This window comes from Hipposideros armiger, unplaced genomic scaffold, assembly GCF_001890085.2.
Source record: "Hipposideros armiger isolate ML-2016 unplaced genomic scaffold, ASM189008v1 scaffold_271, whole genome shotgun sequence".
NCBI classification, from domain to species: Eukaryota; Metazoa; Chordata; class Mammalia; order Chiroptera; family Hipposideridae; genus Hipposideros; species Hipposideros armiger.
In genome coordinates, this window is record NW_017731621.1 from 947,044 (window position 1) to 967,320 (window position 20,277).

Below are 20,277 nucleotides of genomic sequence, written 5' to 3' on the forward strand. Positions count from 1 at the left end.
ACCTATTTTTCTATCAAGTTGTCTTTAAAAAATAATTTGTAGAGTATACATCCTAAATATAAATCTTTTGTTGGATATATTTATTGCAAATATCTTCTACTCACTGGCTTGCTTTTTCTCTCTCTCTCTATAGAGGTCTTTTGATGACTGGTCCTTAATTTTAATGTACTACAATGTATCAATCTTTTCTTTAATGGTTAGAGCTTTCCTGTCCTGTTTAAGGAACCACCTCCTATTTAAGGAACCACTGCACAGTCATAAAGATATGCACCAATTTTATTCTAGAGGCATTATTGTATTTAATCTTCCATGTTTATTCATCCAGAATGAACTTTTGTGTATGGGGTGAGGTCAAGGTTCATTGCTTTCTAAATGGGTACCCCACTGTCCCAGAATCTCTCCTTGAATGACCGTCCTTTGTCCACTGCAGGTCTCCTTGGTTGTAAATCAGGTGACAGTACATGTGTCGGTTTCTGGATTCTCTTTTCTGTTCATTTACCTACTTGTCTATTTCATATACCCATTAAACACTTTCAACTATTATAACTTTATAGTTAAGTCTCAATGTCTGGTAGTTTAAGGCCCTTCAGTTTTGCTGTTCTTTGAGTGTGTGCTAGCTTTTCTTGGCCCTTTTAATGTCCATATAAATTTTAGTATCAGCTTGTCAGTTTCCATACACACATAAATACACACACCCCTCCCTGCTGGGGCTTTGGGACTGCACGGAAGTTCCACAAATTGAGGAGAAATGATGTTTTATTTTGAATCCACAAATAAGGTATATGCGTTCATTTATTGGGATTAGTGGCTCTCAAAGTATGGTCCTTCGACCAGCAGCAGCACCCAGGAACTTGTTAGAAATACCAACTCTTGGGCTGCATCTCAGATCTACTGAATCAGAAACTTTAAGGGGCTGGGCCTTCGTTCAGTATTTTAGCATTATTCACTCAGCATTTTAACAGTATTAGTGATAATACTAATACACTAAAGTCTGACATGCACTGTTGGTTCTTTAATTTCTCTCAATAGTATTTTGTAGTTCCCAGTGTGCGATTTTACAGTTTTCATTATTTGTCGTCTTAGGTATTTGATGATTTTTGATGATATTATAAATGGTCATCACTTTAAAATTTTTCTAATTTTTGCTGGTATATAGAAATGTAAAGTGTACTGACCTTGTAATAAGTAAATTTAACAAATTTGCTGTGTAATTATAACAGTTTTTCTGTAGATTCTTTTCAATCTTCTACATATACCATGGTGTCTACAAATGACAGAATTTTACTTCTTCCTTTCCATTCCTTATGCATTTATTCATTTTTCATTCTGCCGTACTGTGCTGGCTGCGTTCCCCGGTCAGCTGACTAGGAGTGTCATCTTTGTCTTGTTCCCAAGATCAGGGAGAAAACTTTCAATATTTCACTATTAAGTGTAATATTTGCTGTCGTTTTTAAAAAGTGATCTTTATCAGATTAAGAAAGTTGTTTTCTATTCTTAGTTTGCTTAGTGTGTTCATTCTTTAAATAATGAATGTATTTTGAATTTTGTCAAATGTTTTTTCTTCATTTATTGCAGTGGGTGTCAGTTGGGGGTGATTTTCCCTCCACATGGCATTTGGCAATGTCTGGAGACAGTTTTGGTTGTCACAACTGGGTGGGTGTTACTGGCATCTTGTGGATAAAGGCCAGGAGTGGACAGTACATCCTACAGTGCACAGGACAATGCCCCACGTAAACAATAACCTGGCTCAAAATCTCAGTAGTTCCTGGCCTGAGGTGACATGATCATATATTTTTTTCTATTCTCTTAATGAACGGAATTACAGTGATTGATTTTCAAAAATTAAACCAACCTTGCATTCTGGGATAAATCCACCTTGGTTGTGATGCTTTATCTTTGTTATAAATCACTGAATTTGATTTGCTAATTTTTTATTTAGAATTTCTGAATCTATAAGACAGATTGGCCTGTAATTTTCCTTTCATTGTGATCAGGTTTTGTATACCTTTTCTTTTTAAAATCTCAACTTTTGAAACAATCTGCCCTAAGAGTTTTGTTCATAGCATATCTTCTTGCTCCACCTTTTCTGAGGTTTGGTGGGAGGAGGGGGAAGGAACAGACTGATTTTAAGAATACTCTTTTTCCAGCTGAAATGAAAAGTTTCAGTATTAACTAGATCTCTGTAATTTTTATCAATTTACATAATTGGCAGTTTTATAGTCCCTGAGAACTTCAATATTCCCTCTAATAACAGGATCAGTGTAAGGGGACATTAGAAGAGTGACAAGATTCTGTACGGGAAAAGGGGCACAAACTATTCCTTATTTATTGAGCACTAGACCTAGGAAAAGAGGAATAGGTTGATCTCCCCCACAAAAAAAGAATAGTATTGTAATCTTAGCAGTTCTCTATGTCTATAGAACATGTGACTAAGAAATTTCTTCTTTATTTAGAGATTGCCAAAATCTGGCCCTACCTATCTTTCAAATTTCACCTCCTACTACTCTCCTCTTTATACTTGACTGAAGCGGTGGTAAACTTTTTCTGTAAAGGGCCAGATAGTAAATATTTTGGACTTTGCAAGCTTTATGATAGCAATGACTCAACTCTGTCAATGTAGTGTGAAAGTTATAGATAATATGTTAATGAGCCTAGCTTTGTTACAATAAAACTTTATTTACAAAAATAGGTGGGGGCCAGACTTGGTCCACGGGCTGTAGTTTGCCAACTCTTCCTCTGTAATCAAATCCAATCACTTGCTATTTCCTAGACCTGTTCCAGCGCGGCCTGTCTCCGCAGCACCACATCTTTCCTGTCCTTTATGGTCCAATTTAAATGTCACCACACCTCTAGCCTACTTCCATAGCATGTACTGAATCATACATTCAAATATTTGAGCATCTATTAAGTATCATGCAATGTAAATACAACTGTGTAAATAATGCTCTTGCTGTCTAGTTCACCATCAAGTGAAGACTACAGATAAAAAACCTGGCCCTTACTTCAGAGTGTGGAAATGGCTATGACAAGGTGACTCTGGGTATTATGGACACACACAGCATGGGTATTAATTCACACCTTTAGGGAAGGGGGTCTGAGCTAGAAAAACTCTGGAGATGTAATGATATGTCAATAATCTGAAAGAAGTGGGTGAGAGTTAAACAAAAAGGGACAAGGGATAGTTAGATATGTATTTTGGGGAGATCACATTGGCTATAGTGTGGAAAATACCGAATATGGGAAACAATTTAGACAAGAGCTAACATCACCTAAAGTAGAGCAGAGGCAATGGGAATGAGAAGAGGAGATGGATTTGCGAGAGATTTCACAAGTAGAACCAACTCCTTTATATAAAATTCTATTTTCTACTGTAGTTGTTCATCACCCATGCTTTTTAACTCTGCTGGACTTAACACTTACAGGAAAATTCATGTCTGATGTATCTATGAACTATCCACAGAGTTTAGAGGTCATCTTATATCCCGCAGGCAGTCACTGTAAAAAAAACGTCAGCAGCCTCTGCACCATGTCCCTGTGTTTTGGCTTCTGGCAGCTAGAACATGAAACTTTCCTAAGGAACCCAGTAGCACTATTCATTTTGTGATTTTTCTAGATTTTCTTGCAGATTGGTGGGATCATGTAGCATACGGTGCGGAGTGTTCCTGCCTCATCTTTTCTCCACATACCTTATTCTTGCTGTCCCCCCATCCTTCAGCACACACTGCTCCTAACTCTGCTGCTCTCCCACATTCACCCCAAGACATTTCATGTTTCCTTCTATCCACTCAGAGTAGTTTAGCTCAGTGAGTCAACAAAACAACCATGCAAGTCTAAAATCATTAGGACTCTTAGCACAATACAGATCTCTCTAGTTAGTAATTCCCACCGTGATGGATGTTGTTAGGATGATATGATAATAGTAATAACCCTAACAATAACAAAAATCCGTAACCGCAACTATTTGTCTGATAAAAAGTCTAGGGAAAAAAGTTCATGCTCTCTACCCTTCCCTCCTACTTTGACCTTCTCAATTCAGGGTTTCAATAGGGTTACTCACAAGTTTTTTAGATAATCTACTTTGATTAGGTATGACGAATTTCCCTTTGGTGGTACAGACAGTAGAATTAAATGGGGGAACTGGCCTGTGATAGATGTGCAGCTTAATTCCCCACATTTAGGAAGAGACAAAAATAAGACTGGAGTATACAAACCGCATGCATCTAATTCAATCTCACAGAAAGGAGTTCCAACGTAAGATTGCATTTGGAAAATAAGCTGAGAAAGGGAAGTTCCTACACGACAGTTTTCTGTTCTGTGACAAAGTATAAGACTCACAGGCTGAGAGATGCAACACACAGGTTAATACAGCTCCCTTATTTGAAGATGTGAAAACTGGGTTCAGAGGAGATGAAATGCCTTTCCAAGGTTCGCAAACTATTTCTTAGAGGGGCCAAGACCAGAACTCATTCTGTGCTTGCTTTTTGTTTTGTTCTACTTATGTCCTTTTCCAATCACATGTTAATCTAAGACCTGGGCTTGGACACCTGCTCAAGTCTTGTATATCTTATCCCGGAGTTCCTCAACCTCACGGTTTTAACTCTGTGTTCTTGTGCAATATGGGACACAAATCAACTTGAACCAGGCTGGCAAGGGATCAGAGTTCCAGGTCCTGGAAGGCAGATTCCTGCCTCCTCAGCCTATCCGAGGTCTCCCTCTCCAGGGTTTGAGGCTGGAAAATGTGCTGGGAGACTGGAATGGATCCCCAAGTGCCTTCTTTGTGATCAGCCTGGCCTTGAGCCCTGACCTAAAGGGTGGTGCCAAAAACGCTGTGGGCTCAGTCTGTTGCCCAATTCCCCAAACATGAAGCTGCCCTCCAAATGAACCTGGACTCTGCTTGCACCTGGGAGAGGAAAGAAGGTAGCAACAGAAACAGCCTGGTGCCAAGGGCAGGGGGGGCAGGTATTCAAGGCCAGGAAAGGGACACGTGGCCCTTGTCTAAGAGAGTTCCTGTCTACTCCAGTTCTCAGAAGACACTGATGCTGCCTCTCTCAGGGTGTCAAAGAGGAAGACACAGCCTCGGGGAAGAGGTAGAGCATGAAGAGAAGGCCCGAGGACAGGCAAATCTACGGAGCCAGGAAGATGGAGGGAAACGGGGAGTGACTGCTAATGGGCACAGGGTTTCTTCTGGGGTGATGGAAACGTTCTAAATTTGATTGTGATGATGGTTGCACAACTCTAAATTACTAAAAACTATTGAATGGCATGTTTTAAATGGGTAAACTATACGGTATGTGAATTATATCTCAATGAAGCTGTTAGGTATTTAAAAAAAAAAAGAAAAAGAAAAGCCAAGCAGTGGCTTAGCCGCCTGTGTGGAGGACGGGAGAAAGCTGCAGCCCTGGCAGCAGTGACCCCTGCTTCACTGGCGGTGTTGCTGGAAGCGGGATTTGCTATCTTAGTTCCCAAAGAGCTAAGTACTGGGTTGTCGGAAAAGTCATGATGTATTTTTTCTATGTTTTTCATTGCAAAAATGTGTCATGATTTTTCTGACAACCCAATAGAGAGGAAATGAGGACAAACAGAAACAGCAACTTTCTTGGGAAGGGGGTGAGCTGAAGAAAACCTAAGTTTGTCCCTATTATTTGGAAGGTAGCAGGCTGACAGCAGAAAAATTTTTTTAAATTCCCGTTCTATAAATGGTGTTTTTAATGCACCAATTTGGGCTGTGGAGTACAACGAAGCTACAAATCTCCAGGTGTTAAAGGAACTGTCTAGAAAGCCATACTTGGCCCATTCTGCCGCCCTGTTGACTTCAGGTAATGGCTGCAAGGGAAAGAGGACATACATTTCTAACCTGCTATGTATGCTTGTGAAAAAGTATTTTCTACTATGTTCAAACCAGAAACTTCAAAATGCTAAACCTACTGAAGGGACTGTAACGCGTGCTGTACACATGTCTCAATGAGAACAAAGTCCTGGTCTTGCTGATGTGTCTTCAGCCCTGCACAAAGACGACAGAAAAATGTCCCTCGAGTCCCTCTGGAGCTCTGGGAGGAACATCCAGATAAGGTGGATGACAAACTTTACAGTGAACACTACCAACAGTTATAAAAGTCACCAATCCTGGATATACCTGTGGGAGTACAGATTTGGGACAGGAGTCTTCATTTTGGGGAAAAACAGTAGAGAGAAAAAAACTTTTGTTTGGTTGAGCAAAAATGTTGAGAAGCCTGAAACTACTCATACTGAACTAACCCCTACCAAAAAAACTACTAAATTAATTAAGTTCTTAGGCTTCTTTGTTTTGTTTTGTTTTTCTCCTAAACAAAGAAATTTGGTTTAACTGCAGACTAAATACAATTATGGCAGCTCCTTGTGAGGGAGAAAAAAAAAGAACCAGCAAAACTCATCTCTCCCCTAGACAAAAAAAAAATAAAAATCATATCAAAGATTATGATGGCGAAAAATAATGTCTTGAGATGAACCAAGATCTCTTATCCAGCAGTCTCCTAGGCGGGCAGCCTCGGGTGTTTGTTTTGGCAGAGTGTGACTCGATGTTCACATTTTCTTTTTCCAGACACCAAAATGACTCCCTGACACTTGAGCAAGGCTTCACTGATTGAATAATCTGCGTTGATGAGAGAACCCCCTGCAGCTGAAACAGAATAGGGGTGGAGAGAAGAAAATACGAGCCAGCCTCTTTGGAGTCCCTGACATGCCCTGAATGCTATGTGTGTTCTGGCAGTCTCCTAAGAAAAACTGTAGGGCATGTGGCATTTCCCACAATTCAGTTAGGGTTTAATTATGGTTATTTCTAACCAGTCACTATTGTAATTTTTCACGATGGCCAACTTAAACCTGTACTTCTGGCCGGAAAGAGACACAAACCAACCAGTGAGGGATGAGATATGTACCATTTTGATTACAGATCTAAGAATAATGGCTTCGAAGGATTACAGCCGGCTCCGCGGCTGCCTTCAACTTTGAACTGGCCACATTATAGAGAGACCTGGATTGAGATGGAGCTGCCTTGCGTGCGTGGCATCGGACGTGCACCCAGGCCCTCACTGTCCTAGAGCCTCACATGGCTATCCTGCCACTAAATTGTGAGTTCCTGAAAAGATTAAAACCAGATTTTATTGATCACTGATCAGTTCTTTGTATGTAGTAGGCATTTATTAAATGTTTATTGAGCTTTTATAAAAGCTATTAAGCTTTGTCTTAAAATGGCAGTTTTGACCAGCAAGTTTTTGGTTCGATGTGGGGAAAGAGCCAGGACTGGAAGGAAGACGGGGTTACTACTGACCAGGCTGCGGTGCTTCTCCTTTCCACGCCTCTGTCCTGTTTCCTCTTGAATCATCTAGCAACCAGTGTGTCGCATTTAGTCTAGTGTGCCACTCCGACGCCAGTCCAAGCTGGCCCTGAGGACAGTGCTCACCACTGCAGGCTGTCTCTCCTTACTCCAGGACCGGCGGGTGAGGCCAAAAACATCAAAGGTTTGAGAGAAGGAGGGAGTAATCAGGAGTGGACAACTGCTGTCTTATCACAGGCTCATTATGTGACTTTCGGGCTACAACATTTGTCAGCTGAGGGAGAAGGAGCGTTTCAAGACAGTTCACTGAATATGAAATCCCCCAAAACTCAGTAATGAATTTGGATCATTGTTTTTGCCCAAGTTAGAGATAAAAATGAACAGGAATCCTGCTGGGGGATTTGGAATGTTTCCAATCCACCCTTAAAGAAGCATAGTCGTATACAGTACTAAATTCCTGCAGAACTGTGGGCGTAAGAGCCTCCCACACTTTTCCACTGGCCAAATCATATTCCTTTCTAGAGAAAGCTCCAGGATGCCTGCAGGGCAGAGCGGACTCAGGCCCACACTTGAATGCGATCCTAAGAACACTGGCAGGGGCAGCATTCTGAGCCACGTGAGTGCTGGAGATACTGTCCTGAAGAGGTGAAGAACAGGGGTAACCCAGCACCCAAAGCTTCCTCTGTCGCCTCAAAGAGCTATCATTTGTGAAGGTTTCCAAATCCTTCTTGAGCCTTTTATTTTGAATCTGCACCACCTCCCACGGTGGCAGGTTGCAGACCCACACTAACCCACTTCATAAGGACAGGCGGCCCTGTGGTGTATGAAAGCTGCTTCGATTTCAAAGGGAAACACATTCAAAATACTTCCTCAGTCAAGTAACTCAGGATTTGGCTGATTTGGTCTCGTCCTAGCTGTATTTTTCATTAGCAAATGTTCAGAGAAAGAATTCCTTACAAGAAAAACAAAATACGTATATAAATACAACTAGCCTTTTGAGTGATAAAGACATCACACGCTTCCCTACATGGATAGCCATGACAATCCTATTTAAGCAGCGATTTTAATTTTTAACTTGCACTGGTTCAGAAGAGAAGTTCATAAAGAACAAAGATCTTCAACTTTGATGATACTCTCATCAGACACTAGTCTTTTATCTTCTTTCAAAAATAACCTTTGCTTAAAAGAAGTACTGCTATAAATCAGAACTCGGTTATCTTTTACTTAAAAGAGCCCTCTAAGAGGTCCATTTAATTCCATACAATTTGAAGCCCTAAAAACACTGTTACTGACTAATCTTTTATGAGGTCAGAGATTAAAGGACAGCCAAGTGGAGACACTACTATGGTTCATTCTTATTCTAAACAGACAGTCATAAAAATGATTTAGAATAAAAACATACAGCTCCTCTCCAAATACAGACTCCCAAAAAGTGGAGTATGAGGGTAAAAATTTAAAATATATATATATATATTTTTAAAGTTTACAAATTTTGTACCGGTATAGATAGCTCATCGGTTCAGGGAGACCTGACTGCTGAGACAATGATTTATAAAAATCAAGGGTTCCACGGTTGTTTGGAAAACTTTAGTTGCCATTTAAAATGAAATGTCAAATTTTCTCAGTGTGCCAGTTCTAAGGGAAATACACAACTGTGAAATAAAAACAGATGACAACTAAAGTTGGCTCAATGATTTTCCAGAAAGGAAAATGCTTGAAAATAGTCAACAGGTCTAAGTAAAAGGTACTGGAACAGGATTGGAATGTATCCTCCATCAGAGAGTGCAACATCATAGATAGTCAAGTGGGGTAGGAAGCAGAATTATGCAAACATATATCATAAGACTATAGTCTAATTATGTTTCATAAAAGTAGAATCTGTAATGCTGTTTCCACTTTTGTCCTATACAATAATGAATATATGGATGAATCAAAATCAAACATATCAGGGCCAGCCGAGTGGCGCGATGGTTAAGAACTCGCTTGGGATGCCAGAGGGCCCCGGTTCGGATCCCACATAGGAGGGCCAGTGACACTGCCCTCCACAGCTAAGATGCTGAACAACAGCTCAACCTGGAGCTGGGCTGCCGTGGGTCGCCGGCGACGGCGTGGGCTGCAGCCCCTGTGGCAGTGGGTTGCCATGGGCTACCGTCTGTAGCCAGCAGCCAGCGTGAGCGGCCAGCAGCCGCAGTGAGCGGCCGTCCAGAAGCCGGCGACGGATCTGCCTCTCCCGGGAAGAGCGCAATGATGGTGCCAACTTGGGCCAGTGAAGCAACGTCCTCCACAACTAGACTGAAGAACAAAACGACAGCAACTTGTCTGTTCCCCTTCCCCCCAATTCCCCAGCACTGTTCCCATCCCCCCAATTCCCCAATAAAAATCTTTAAAAAAAAAAAAAATCAAACATATCACAGTACTACTTTAAGATTTTACTAGCTAGACAAGAACTGTAGAGGATAGGCATTCTTTAATTTAAATTCAAAGTGATGCCCATAAGTAAGAATGACAGAATTAAGAAATTTGTGAGATATTGGCCGGGGTGGGGGTCGGGGGGAGTTGCCATTTCCCTTTTAACCATCTCATCTTTAATGGTCAAAGGAAAAAATTCATAATACTACTGATAAGACAGAGATATAACAGGCAAAGAATAGATCTAAAGAAGATGATGGTGGCAAGATAAAATGGAATTATGCTCAAGCTGAAGCTATAGGGAACTCAAAAAAGAGAAGCTGGTATTATAAGCACTGATTAGATGCTAGACATTTAATCTTTACAATATATAACCCTTGAGAAAGAATTATCCCACTCACCCCTTTTAACTAACAAAGAAAATAACTAATGAAGAGAGCAATTAAATAACTTTTCCCAGGTTACAAAGGGAGGCAAATTTGAATTTGAGCCCACGCATGTTTCCATGTTTACTACTATTCTGAGCTCATATTTAGGATACTGATTGGTTAGTAAAGAAGGAAGCAACTTTAAAAATGCATAAGGATATTTTTTGTATTTAAAAAAAATTATGTCTTGGGGACCATCCTTCTAATCCCTACTCAGCTCCACTGTGAAACCTAGGCAGGCCAACACTGAAGGCTCAAAAACCCTCCACCGCAGTCAGCCAGGAGGCATCAGGCAGTTGTCACTCATCCACCTTGACCTCCTGAGATCTGTAAGTGTAAGAGACTTATAATCTTTCCCATCTATGAACCTAATGATAGTTCTAATATATTACCAAAAATGCATCCATGGTGAAATTTTTATAATAAGCCATTTCTCTCTGTGACTTTGTAGCTGAAACTTAATAGGCTTCCTTTCAAACAAGAGCTTTCATCTCTGAAGATGTACTCCTGTGTGTGACACCCTGACAGCAGGATGAATATTCTTCAAATCTGCTGGAGGACAGACCTTAAGGTCCCATCTGCCTACATGTACACTCTGCGAAGGGTTGTGTTTCAGTAGGCAGTATCGTGTAAGCGCCTGGATTCATTTTCCAGATTTGCTTCTTCTAGTTGAGATATCTTGGAGGCACTCCAGTGGCTCTGATCCCTCTAAGAGGTCTTTCCATTTTCTCCTGAACCTTCATGGCAGTCAGTGTGATGTGCCACCAGGCCACCCCTTGGGAATGAAGGAGCTGTTTGCCCACTTGATAGGAGTGATGCTGGAAGGTGGTCCTCAGCTGTCAGTCCTCTTTGGGGACTGTCTTAAGCTGAAAGAAACTGTCTTGTCAAGGTCATGCCTCCTTCCAGGGGACTGATCACTGAGTGGGCACAAAGGCTCCACTCTCGACCCAACAGGGACAACTGAGGGCTAGTCCAGCCCCAGGGTTTCCTGAGCGGCAGCTAAGGCCTCTGTGGGGTCTGCCTCACAATCCAACTTCTCTCTCCCCTCAGTCCTGCTTCTCTTCCTTCCAGACATGGATCCCAGGAACAGTCCTAATAAGCCTCCTGCACTCTTTCATCTCGGAATCTGCTGCTGGGAAGCCAGCCTGTGCTGTCATAATGGGTCGCTGTCATCAGAATGTAGGCTCCACTGTCGTGTCCTTAACTCCTAGAGCAGTGCTTTCAGCATTTGAGCAGATGTATAAATCACATACACAAAAGACATGGAAGGTCGTATACAACTGTCAGTTAATGCCACTCTCAATGGACAGCTTGGTAGAGGTCAGTCACATCCTATTTGGAGCATGTGAGTTTGAGGTACCACACAGGGAAAAGTAGACATTAATCAGTTAATGTGAAGGATGGACCCTATCTGTCTGGAATGGAGACACAAAAGTAGCAATTTTCTCTCCCCAAATTCAAAGCACTGGACATACTTGGGACCACCTTGTGTGCCAGGAGGAGATGAAGAGTAAGTATTATTTCAGTTCTCAGGGTACAAAGGATGATGTTAAGAGATCTGTCTCAAGTTCAACATGAAAGTGAATGTGAAAGGCAAGAAAATTCAAATACCCTGACTCTTAATGCACTACACCCATTTCCTTAGATACCCAGGTCATCTGATGCTATCCTGTTTTATTCCACTAGCACATGCACGAGATAGTCTCTTAGACTGTTGTATCCCAATTAGACACATCGAGTTTGGAGACACCCTTCTGTACCAGAGCAGGACTGCTTCCTAGCTGTGCTTTGGAGAACATGCTCCACTAATTACTAGGGTACTAACCTGTGTGTCTTTCCCACATATTCTGTTAATATGTCTTTTAATATATTCTTTATATATCTTTTAAATTAAAAAATTAGTCCCAAATTCTCCATTCTTAAGGATTTGTAGGTTCTGATTTTCAGAGCATAATTTCTTTTGGTGAATGAATCAAATAATATTTATAACATACTACCATGATGGTTTAAAAAAAAGAAAATGTGCAAATAGGAGTCTTCAAAATTCTGTCATTACTATTAACTGCCATCAATATACCGTGTATATCTTTTTTTCTATTCAGCATAATTGGGGTTCATTTTCGGGCTCAGAGTATCTGAAGGAAATTCATGCTCTCACTAGATGGACTGAGATGAACAATAGACCATTATTAGTAATGTCTAAGGTGAATTCTCTCCTGTCCCTCTATGAATATAAAGGTCTCAGTCCTGAAAGATGAATATCCTGAGGGGTGGGGAGTGCAAAATTGTCATCTCTTAATTTTAAAGACTCCTTGTGAAAGTTCCCAAAGCTTGTGGATGCTGTGTAAGGGTCTGGATTCTGAGAGAAAGGGATACAAAAGCATTTATATTTGTAAAGGAGTTAAAATCTGTTTTCAAGTGAATTTGTTTCCCCCTGTGAGGCGTTTCTCTTCCTTCGGCTGTTTGAACTGAAAGGCAGCAGGCCTTGCCTGGTCTGTTGCTGCTTGCAGGCCTGGGACCTCCTAGGTCTGAGCAGTCAGTTATGTGCTACAGGGAGGTCCCCTTCACTGCTGTGGGGGAACACTCTGTATTTGTGCAAAATTTCAGATGATTAAAAATTAAATGCCACTTCACAAAGCAAGTATTCCAAAACATCAAGCTGGTTAACCCAAAAGAATTTGATAAAATCTTCCTGAAAGGGGAGGGAGCTGGGGCAAAGTCAGCCAACCCAAGCACATCAAAGCACTAAAAAAAGCCATCACTCACCGAAGTGAGACTTCTGGAGCGAGAACTGCTGCTTCGACTCTCCAAGCTGCCCCCTCGGCTTAGGTCACTGAGCCTGCAGCTGAGTGACAAGTCCGAGTCCATCTCTGCAGAGTCTGATTTCTGGTGGTTTATAGGCATCCCCACAGAAACGTCGGCCAATGGCTTGATCACAGGAAGTAGGGAAGGGGCCAGTGGCCCATTCTGAAGTTGTGGTATTATCTCTAGAGAAACCAAGCACAAGTGACAAGGGTTAGTGAGCCCAGACAGTAAATGCCTTATCCCCCCAAACGAAAGGCTTAGCATGAGTTAGAGTCACTTAGTCTTGATTGTTAAGACAAAGAGAATTAGGAATCCCTAAGTCAACTTGTTTGATGATGTGCATTTCCATTTCCTTTATAACCTTCTCCCTTATCAAGGTGTAAGAATTATGTTTAAGGAAGGATGGATGTGCTACAAATTACTTTGGTGAAGACGATTTTATAGACTAATGTTCTGGCACCTTCCTTGGCACTTGGGGTCTGTTCTTTCATGTTCTCTCATGCTCACTTAGGCTTTCCGTGAGGTTTATTAATTCTAGTCTTTTCTGCTTCCACAAAATTGTGGTTCCTTTTCCAGCTTCGTGACAGTTCAGAGCTGAGGTGAAGTGATATGAGCTAATAAACTACTAATGCAAGTTTGGCTGACATCTCGGAAATTCTAGACTGTTTGGAGGCTGTGATGCTATTGTAATTTCTACATAAAATACTAAGGTCCCATAAGTTAATACTATCAGGAAGTTCATGTTTTTACGTTCAGGAACAAGGGACATTGAAACTGTCCACCATAGAGCCCCTCAGTTTCATACAGTCCTCTGACTCTTTTAGCAACAAATTCAGCTCAGCCCCTAAACAACAGACACTTGAACTCATCAAAACCTTCTAAAAGACCAAAGAAGACTAATAGGGAATATGAGAATAAGCCTCCTGTTGATTACGTATGACCAGATATTTTGGCAAGTGAAGCAATAGATGCTCACGTGCTCCCCGACCTGAAGATGCTGTCAGGTTGTCTTGCCAGCCCCTTTAAGGATACTGAGGCCATAGGTACAATTTGGTGTGTGTGTGTGTGCATGCATGTGTGCACTCATTTGTGTATTAATTTTTAATAAAAATGTGACCATGTGTCAAGAAAGCCCCATCAGTATTGAACACCTTTAGGGGGACCTTGTCATTTAAGACTTCAAAAATTATTGTGAAATCTTCTCAGAAAAATCCTGAAGACATTAGAACAGATTTAAAAAGAAACTCTTCCCTACCCCATTTCTCGTCATTTTTTAGGTGAATCAGCACAAGTCGTAATGGCAATTTAAGAGCAAGGCTAGGGAATGGGTGATTCTGAGTATATATACTTTCTGTAGATGTCATTATTCCAAATGGTAAAAAAAAGACTTAATAAAATGTTAAAAGTTTAAAACTTAATAATAAGAAAGCCTAAGCAATATACACACTTTATAGGAACAGTCTACACTGCTAATAATATGCAACTCAGAAGTTAAGACATCCAAAGTGAAATTCTCCACAGTATTCAGTCTGGTAAGTTAAACGCCTAATATGAATCTAGTGTCCACACACACACACACACACACACACACACACACACACACACACACACACTGTGGGTATATACGAGTAAGTGTGCTGATGACAGTGGCTGGGGACAACTCAAGGCGAAGGAAGATGTGGGCATCACGGCTACATCCCTGGGACCTGTGAGTAGCTGGCCCGGGAAAGACAGGCTAATGCTTGGGTTCTTTCTGGTTGGCAGATTCCTGTCTATTGACTCAGCCCGAGTTCATTCCTGCACTAAGTAAATCACTGCTCTAAGGAAATGAGGGGGCTGCAGTGCAGTAAGTCTCCCTACCATGCACCAGTGAGAAGGAAAAGGCAGGGAAGTGAATGCCAATTCACCTGCACGATGCAGGAACCCAGTGGAACTGCCTAGTGGGTGGAAAGGACCTGGAGGTCTGCGCACTCACAGCCGCACTGAGGCCCTCACAGTGGGCCAGAGGGTGGTGATTTACCACACCATTCGAGGACACCTTTTTTCTTGTGTTGCTATAATTTAAAGGCTATCTGGACACTGTAGAACTGTAACAGTTAGACTTCTATAAACTATTCTCTTGAAAGAAGATGAGGAAGCTAACCAGAATTCTCCAGAAGGCAGAGGTTATGGGGGGGGCGGGCGGGCGGAGAAAGCGAAACCTTCGGTATCCTTCAATGGCCCAAGATGTCCATCTTCTTTGATCTCTTAAGGAATCAAGAGCTAGGGGCTCCCAAGTCTCAGTTCCCAGGAACTAAAAATGCAGAATTCCATGGGGGGCCCACTGTGGGGAGAGCAGTGTTCTGAGAGGGAAGGACAAGGAGGCAGCGTTTTCTCTGGGCTGCCCTGCAAAGGGAAGGGTGAGGTAAAGGGCACGGAGACGAGGAGCAGACAGGTCTGACGGCAGTGACCACAGCTGGGAGGCGATGAAGGTCATTACTACTTCACATTTAGTCTCCTTGTCCAATCAAGGGATAACTTTTGGGGTCTGCAAACAGTGCACTTTATAAAAAGTGAGACCGGGGTCAGACCAAGATAGCCCCATAGATGAAGAAACTGACTCCTACGAGAGAACAGAAAAAGCCTCACGAAGCAGTCACAACAGGCCTAACACTACAGGAGCAGAAATGCGAGCCAGGCGTGATCTTCTCTGTTTATTCTCTTATACTTCCTGTGTTTATTGCTCATTATTTACCAGTAACATCCTTTTTTTTTTGGTCAAGTCTAGTTTGTCCGTTGGGCAAAGAGAACAAGGAGAAGGTCACAAATGATTTACAGTCTTAGTAAATGTACATCTTCCAAACACGGCTGGTCAGGGGGCAGCAGCTATTAGAGCTGACCGTGCTGGGCGATCTGGGGGGGCTGTGGCGCGTTAGGCACCGGAACCCCCTGAAGTGAGTGCACTGGAGCTAAGAGAGGAAGGCAGCTCCTCTCCTCCCCCTTCTTCCCCTGAACATTCCAGAAGGACCTGGAATGACCTGGATGGTACACGTAAAGCCCTCCTTCCACCATCACCCCACTCAATCTCAGTTCCAAATAGCCACTGTCAGGTCTACAGAGCAGCTCAAGTAACTAGGTCTTTCCATGATTCACCTGAAAACTCTGGTTTTGCCAAAACCCAAGGCTGAATTCAGCCCATCAAAGGCCCATCCACAGGCATGGTGGCCGTCAGCTTCATCACACATAGCTTCCTGCATTCACAATGAACCAGCGCCGAGCCTGGTGATTCTTCCTGCACCGTGTCCGTTGGTCCCACTTCCTTTAGTCCATCCAGCTACCACGTGCCCACATTACTGCAATAGCCACCTAACTGTCCTGCTTTTCCACTCTTCCCTGAACTTCTGTCTTCTTCTGCTGGGTTAACCTTGAAACACCACTTTGATGCCACCACTCTCCTAAAAGCAGTCAACTTTAACCTACTCCCCACAGGCTCAGAATCAGTTTCATCCTATCAATCAATGCTTGCTTCAATTTGACTCCTGCTTCCTTTCTAGACTAAGCATATTCTTTTGATGCTTATTGTTTTCCGGCTTCACACTGAGTAGATTCTAGGTAAGTAATTCTGCCATATGGCACCAGCTCTAATGGAAGATAGATGCAGAAACTGTACTCGCTGACATCACAGGGGCTATGGGAGCACAGAGGACGGTATGCCCATACATCCTGGCAGGGTTCAGAGACTTCACAGAAAGGTGACAGGTAGGCCAGCCCTACAACATGTTTCAGATTTAAGGAGGCTGCTAATTAAACAAACTGTGATGGGCACTCTGAGCAGGGAAAAGAATAAGCAAAGCAGGTCTCCTTAGTCCTAGCTCCCAGGAACTAAAAATATAGAATTCCAAGGGAGGTCTACTGTGGAGAGAGCATTTTTATGGTCTCACTTTTCATATTTAAATATATGCTTCAACTTGAATTTATATTAGTATAGAGACCTATTTCCCCACCGCCAAGCCAAGAAGGCTACCTTATTACTCAAATGCCAAGTATTGAAAAATTCATCTTTCCCACTGTCTTGAAATACTAAATGCTATTTTATACCAAATGTTTGTATGTCTTAGATTCCGTTTCTGAATTTCCTATTCTCCATTAGCCTTTCTATACATTAGGATTCAAAAAATACAAATCATAAGGTAAAAATTTCACTGAATCTAGCTGCATAAAAATTAGGGACTCCTTAAACAATATTAACAGAAAACTGTTGACAGATGTTTACTATGTCCAAGAAAAGGGATTGATAGCAAGAATATGTGAAAAACTCTTATAAATCAACAAGAAGGACAGGACTAAGACAGGAAACTCATCAGAAATAAAACAACAAGGAAGATGATTAGGCAGTTCACAAGCAAGGAAACCCAAGTGACCAAGAAGTACATGAGAGATGTTCAACCTTATTTGTAAACAAAAGAAGTACAAGTTAAAACTAACATTTATTTTGTACCTAATGGATTGGCAAAAATTAGACACTTAAAAAATAACAGATATCAGCAAGGATGCAGGGAAAACGGAACCTTCATGTACCACTGTTGGGGGTGTTAAACTAACACAACCACTCTGTAGACTAGTCTGGCAGTACTTAGTGAAACGAAGTATGTCCCATGAGCCCCAAATCCCACTGCTCAGTCTACTCCAGAGGAATTCTCTCCCAGGAACAGAGGGGAACATGTGCGAGGATCGTTATCATAGCGTCGCTTGCAGTAGTGCTGGCGGCAGTCTAGGTTCATCACTCACTATGAACTCCAAGAACAACTGAAAGCCTGTGGAATACTGTGCATCGGTCAGGAGCTATTAACTAGGCAGTGGCATGGGCAGATCTTAAAGTGCGTTGAGTGAAGTTATAATTCGACAATTCCATTTATTTCAATTTAAAACAGACACAACACTGTATTTTACATCCATATCCAGAAACACACACCGATGGGTGGGCGAGTGGGGGGGACCACAACTTGGTTGTCCTATAGGTGTCAACTGGTCTGTCATTAACCGAAGGGTACCTGCTTGTCACGCACCTGCCTCCTACTGCTGCAAACACAGAAAAGGAAGATTTCCTGGAGGTTTGAAGAAGAACGACTTAGATCATTTTATCACCTAGGAACCTTCGAAAGGCCCAGTATCTAAGGAGACTTCTGATTTAATGAGGCAAGATGAGAAGACACACATAATCGAAAAATCTAAGGCACTTTAGGAAGGAAGTGCTGCAGATGGCATGGCTTTCACAGGAAGGAGAAAGAAACCCTGAAGATGAACTTGTCTTAAATCACAATGTAACTCAAAATGAACCAGGAAAGGGTTGAACTGATCCAATTTATGGAAGAATCTAAGTTGGGAGTATAAATATATTACGTTCCCTCACATTCAACTGCTAGGCTTGTGCTTGGGACCTACTAGGTGGGGGGAAGGGAATCATATCCTGCAAGACTCAGGTTCCCAACAGGCAGGCCAAACAAAATCACAGGGGTGATTACTGTCTTTGCTAGTTCTCAACATGAATGGAAAACTTATCCACCTTAACCAAGTGGTGTGGAACTAATTTTGCTCAGCATGTCTGTATTACGCTTTAAAAGAGAACTGCTCCAACTCGTTGCTGAAGTAAACTCTTCGCAAAAGAGAAGATCCAGGTGGGGTCTTAGAATTCTGAACCCTATGGACCTATGACCCTCATCCCCTGTTTAGTCACCCGCTATTAACTAAATGTGCTAAGGTACAGTCAGCAGAAGCACAGCCTAGCTGGGAAAGGGGTAGAAATAAGTTTCTTAGAAATCTCTCCCCACTCCCCCACGCCCTACTCTTTGATCATCTCATTCTCTCCTACTTCCATTCACAGGAATTTTGTGAAGATTTGTTCCCAAGCCTAGAAAAACAGTCTTAGGACAGAAAATACTTTACAGCCGAACTCTGAGAAATTCCGATATGATGATTTAACAGCCAAGCCATTTTCCAAAAGATAAGTTTTCCTGGACTTTCAAGAACATTCGAAGTGAAGGAGTTTTACAGTGAGAAATGTTTCTGAGTTACCACAGCTCATCATCATGAATGGGCTTTTTCATACGGTTAAGCGGTAGGCGAAATTAAAGAGGGTGGCCATTTTTAGTGGAATGTACACACTCTTAGATGAAATAATCAGTAAACACAAAGTAGCCCTTGCTGGCCTTAATGCTAGTAGCTCTGGACAACACGCGCTCCTCAGTTCCTCTCAACATGTATTGGTGTAGCTCTGATTTCCTTGAACACAGAAGATGGGAGTCCTATTTTTATAGTTTCTACCTGGTTCTGTGCTAATTCCTATAATGTGTGTTAACAAAAATGAGTCTTATAATGACAAATTAACTAGGAGATGAAGCTATGAATGATGCCAAGACTCTTTTGTTTTATTAGCCCACTTTATAAGTTAAAAGGAAACTGAGTACTGAGATTCTTTCTTTTCTATTATTCAACTTATTAGGGCTTTAACAAAATTCTTAGACTAAATTAACCATTTAAGTTCTCCTCTAAAAATAATTTACAGACTAACTCCATAAACATGTTTTTACTCCAGTTATCACAGCACATCCAATCTGGGCACAACACTATCCTAGGTCCACCGTACACAGAAGTGCAATCTCTGTAAGCTCCCACCCCTCACCATACACGGACGCACATACACACAGAGGCTACCAGCTGACCTGGCAGAGATAAAAGTAGTTGTTAGTCCTGTGGTTCATTTTCTTCCAACTTTTCTACTCCCCAAAACTCTGCTAAAAATAAAACAAATACTCAGTACAACACTCACCATGAACTGCAAACAATATTTAAATAACCTTTTTAAAATCCTGGATTATTTCTGGTACCACAGACCTATCAGAGTTGGCACACTTATCATTTTCCTAAACTGTACTGCCAAAGGACCTACCTATCTGTAAGAACAGAGGGCCTTAAGTGTCTCTCTAGAATCTGGCCTAACCTTCTCTCTTCAACCTTATTTTCCACAATATAAACCCTTTATCCAGCCTTGTCTTCTAAATGTTCTGCTTAGTCGTGAGCCATATTTTTACCGCCTCCCCTGTGGGTCTCCTCCCAGTCTTCAAAGCCTGGCTCAGAAACTATACCAGACCTTCTCAAACCTTGCTTCATGATGCTACTCATCACTGACCTCTCCACCTGGGGCCTTCCTTTCTCTGTTTATATGCTACCACTTGTTAACTACATAATGCCACTTTTGTCACTGTTGCAATTGATCACATCAGGTTTCTTACGCATGTAATTCTTTTTTCCTCAGACTAGAAACTCCTTGCAGGTGAATCTCAATCT

General features: G+C 41.8%; 1 protein-coding gene across 1 annotated transcript in view; it reads right to left on the minus strand.

Moving 5' to 3' along the window:
* PROSER2 (proline and serine rich 2) overlaps positions 1-20,277 on the minus strand; it is a 49,731-nt gene that overhangs the window by 16,642 nt on the left and 12,812 nt on the right. The window contains exon 2 of the mRNA XM_019656993.1: positions 12,916-13,136. Within this exon, the coding sequence (XP_019512538.1) occupies positions 12,916-13,136 (221 nt within the window). The remainder of the gene's footprint in view (positions 1-12,915; positions 13,137-20,277) is intronic.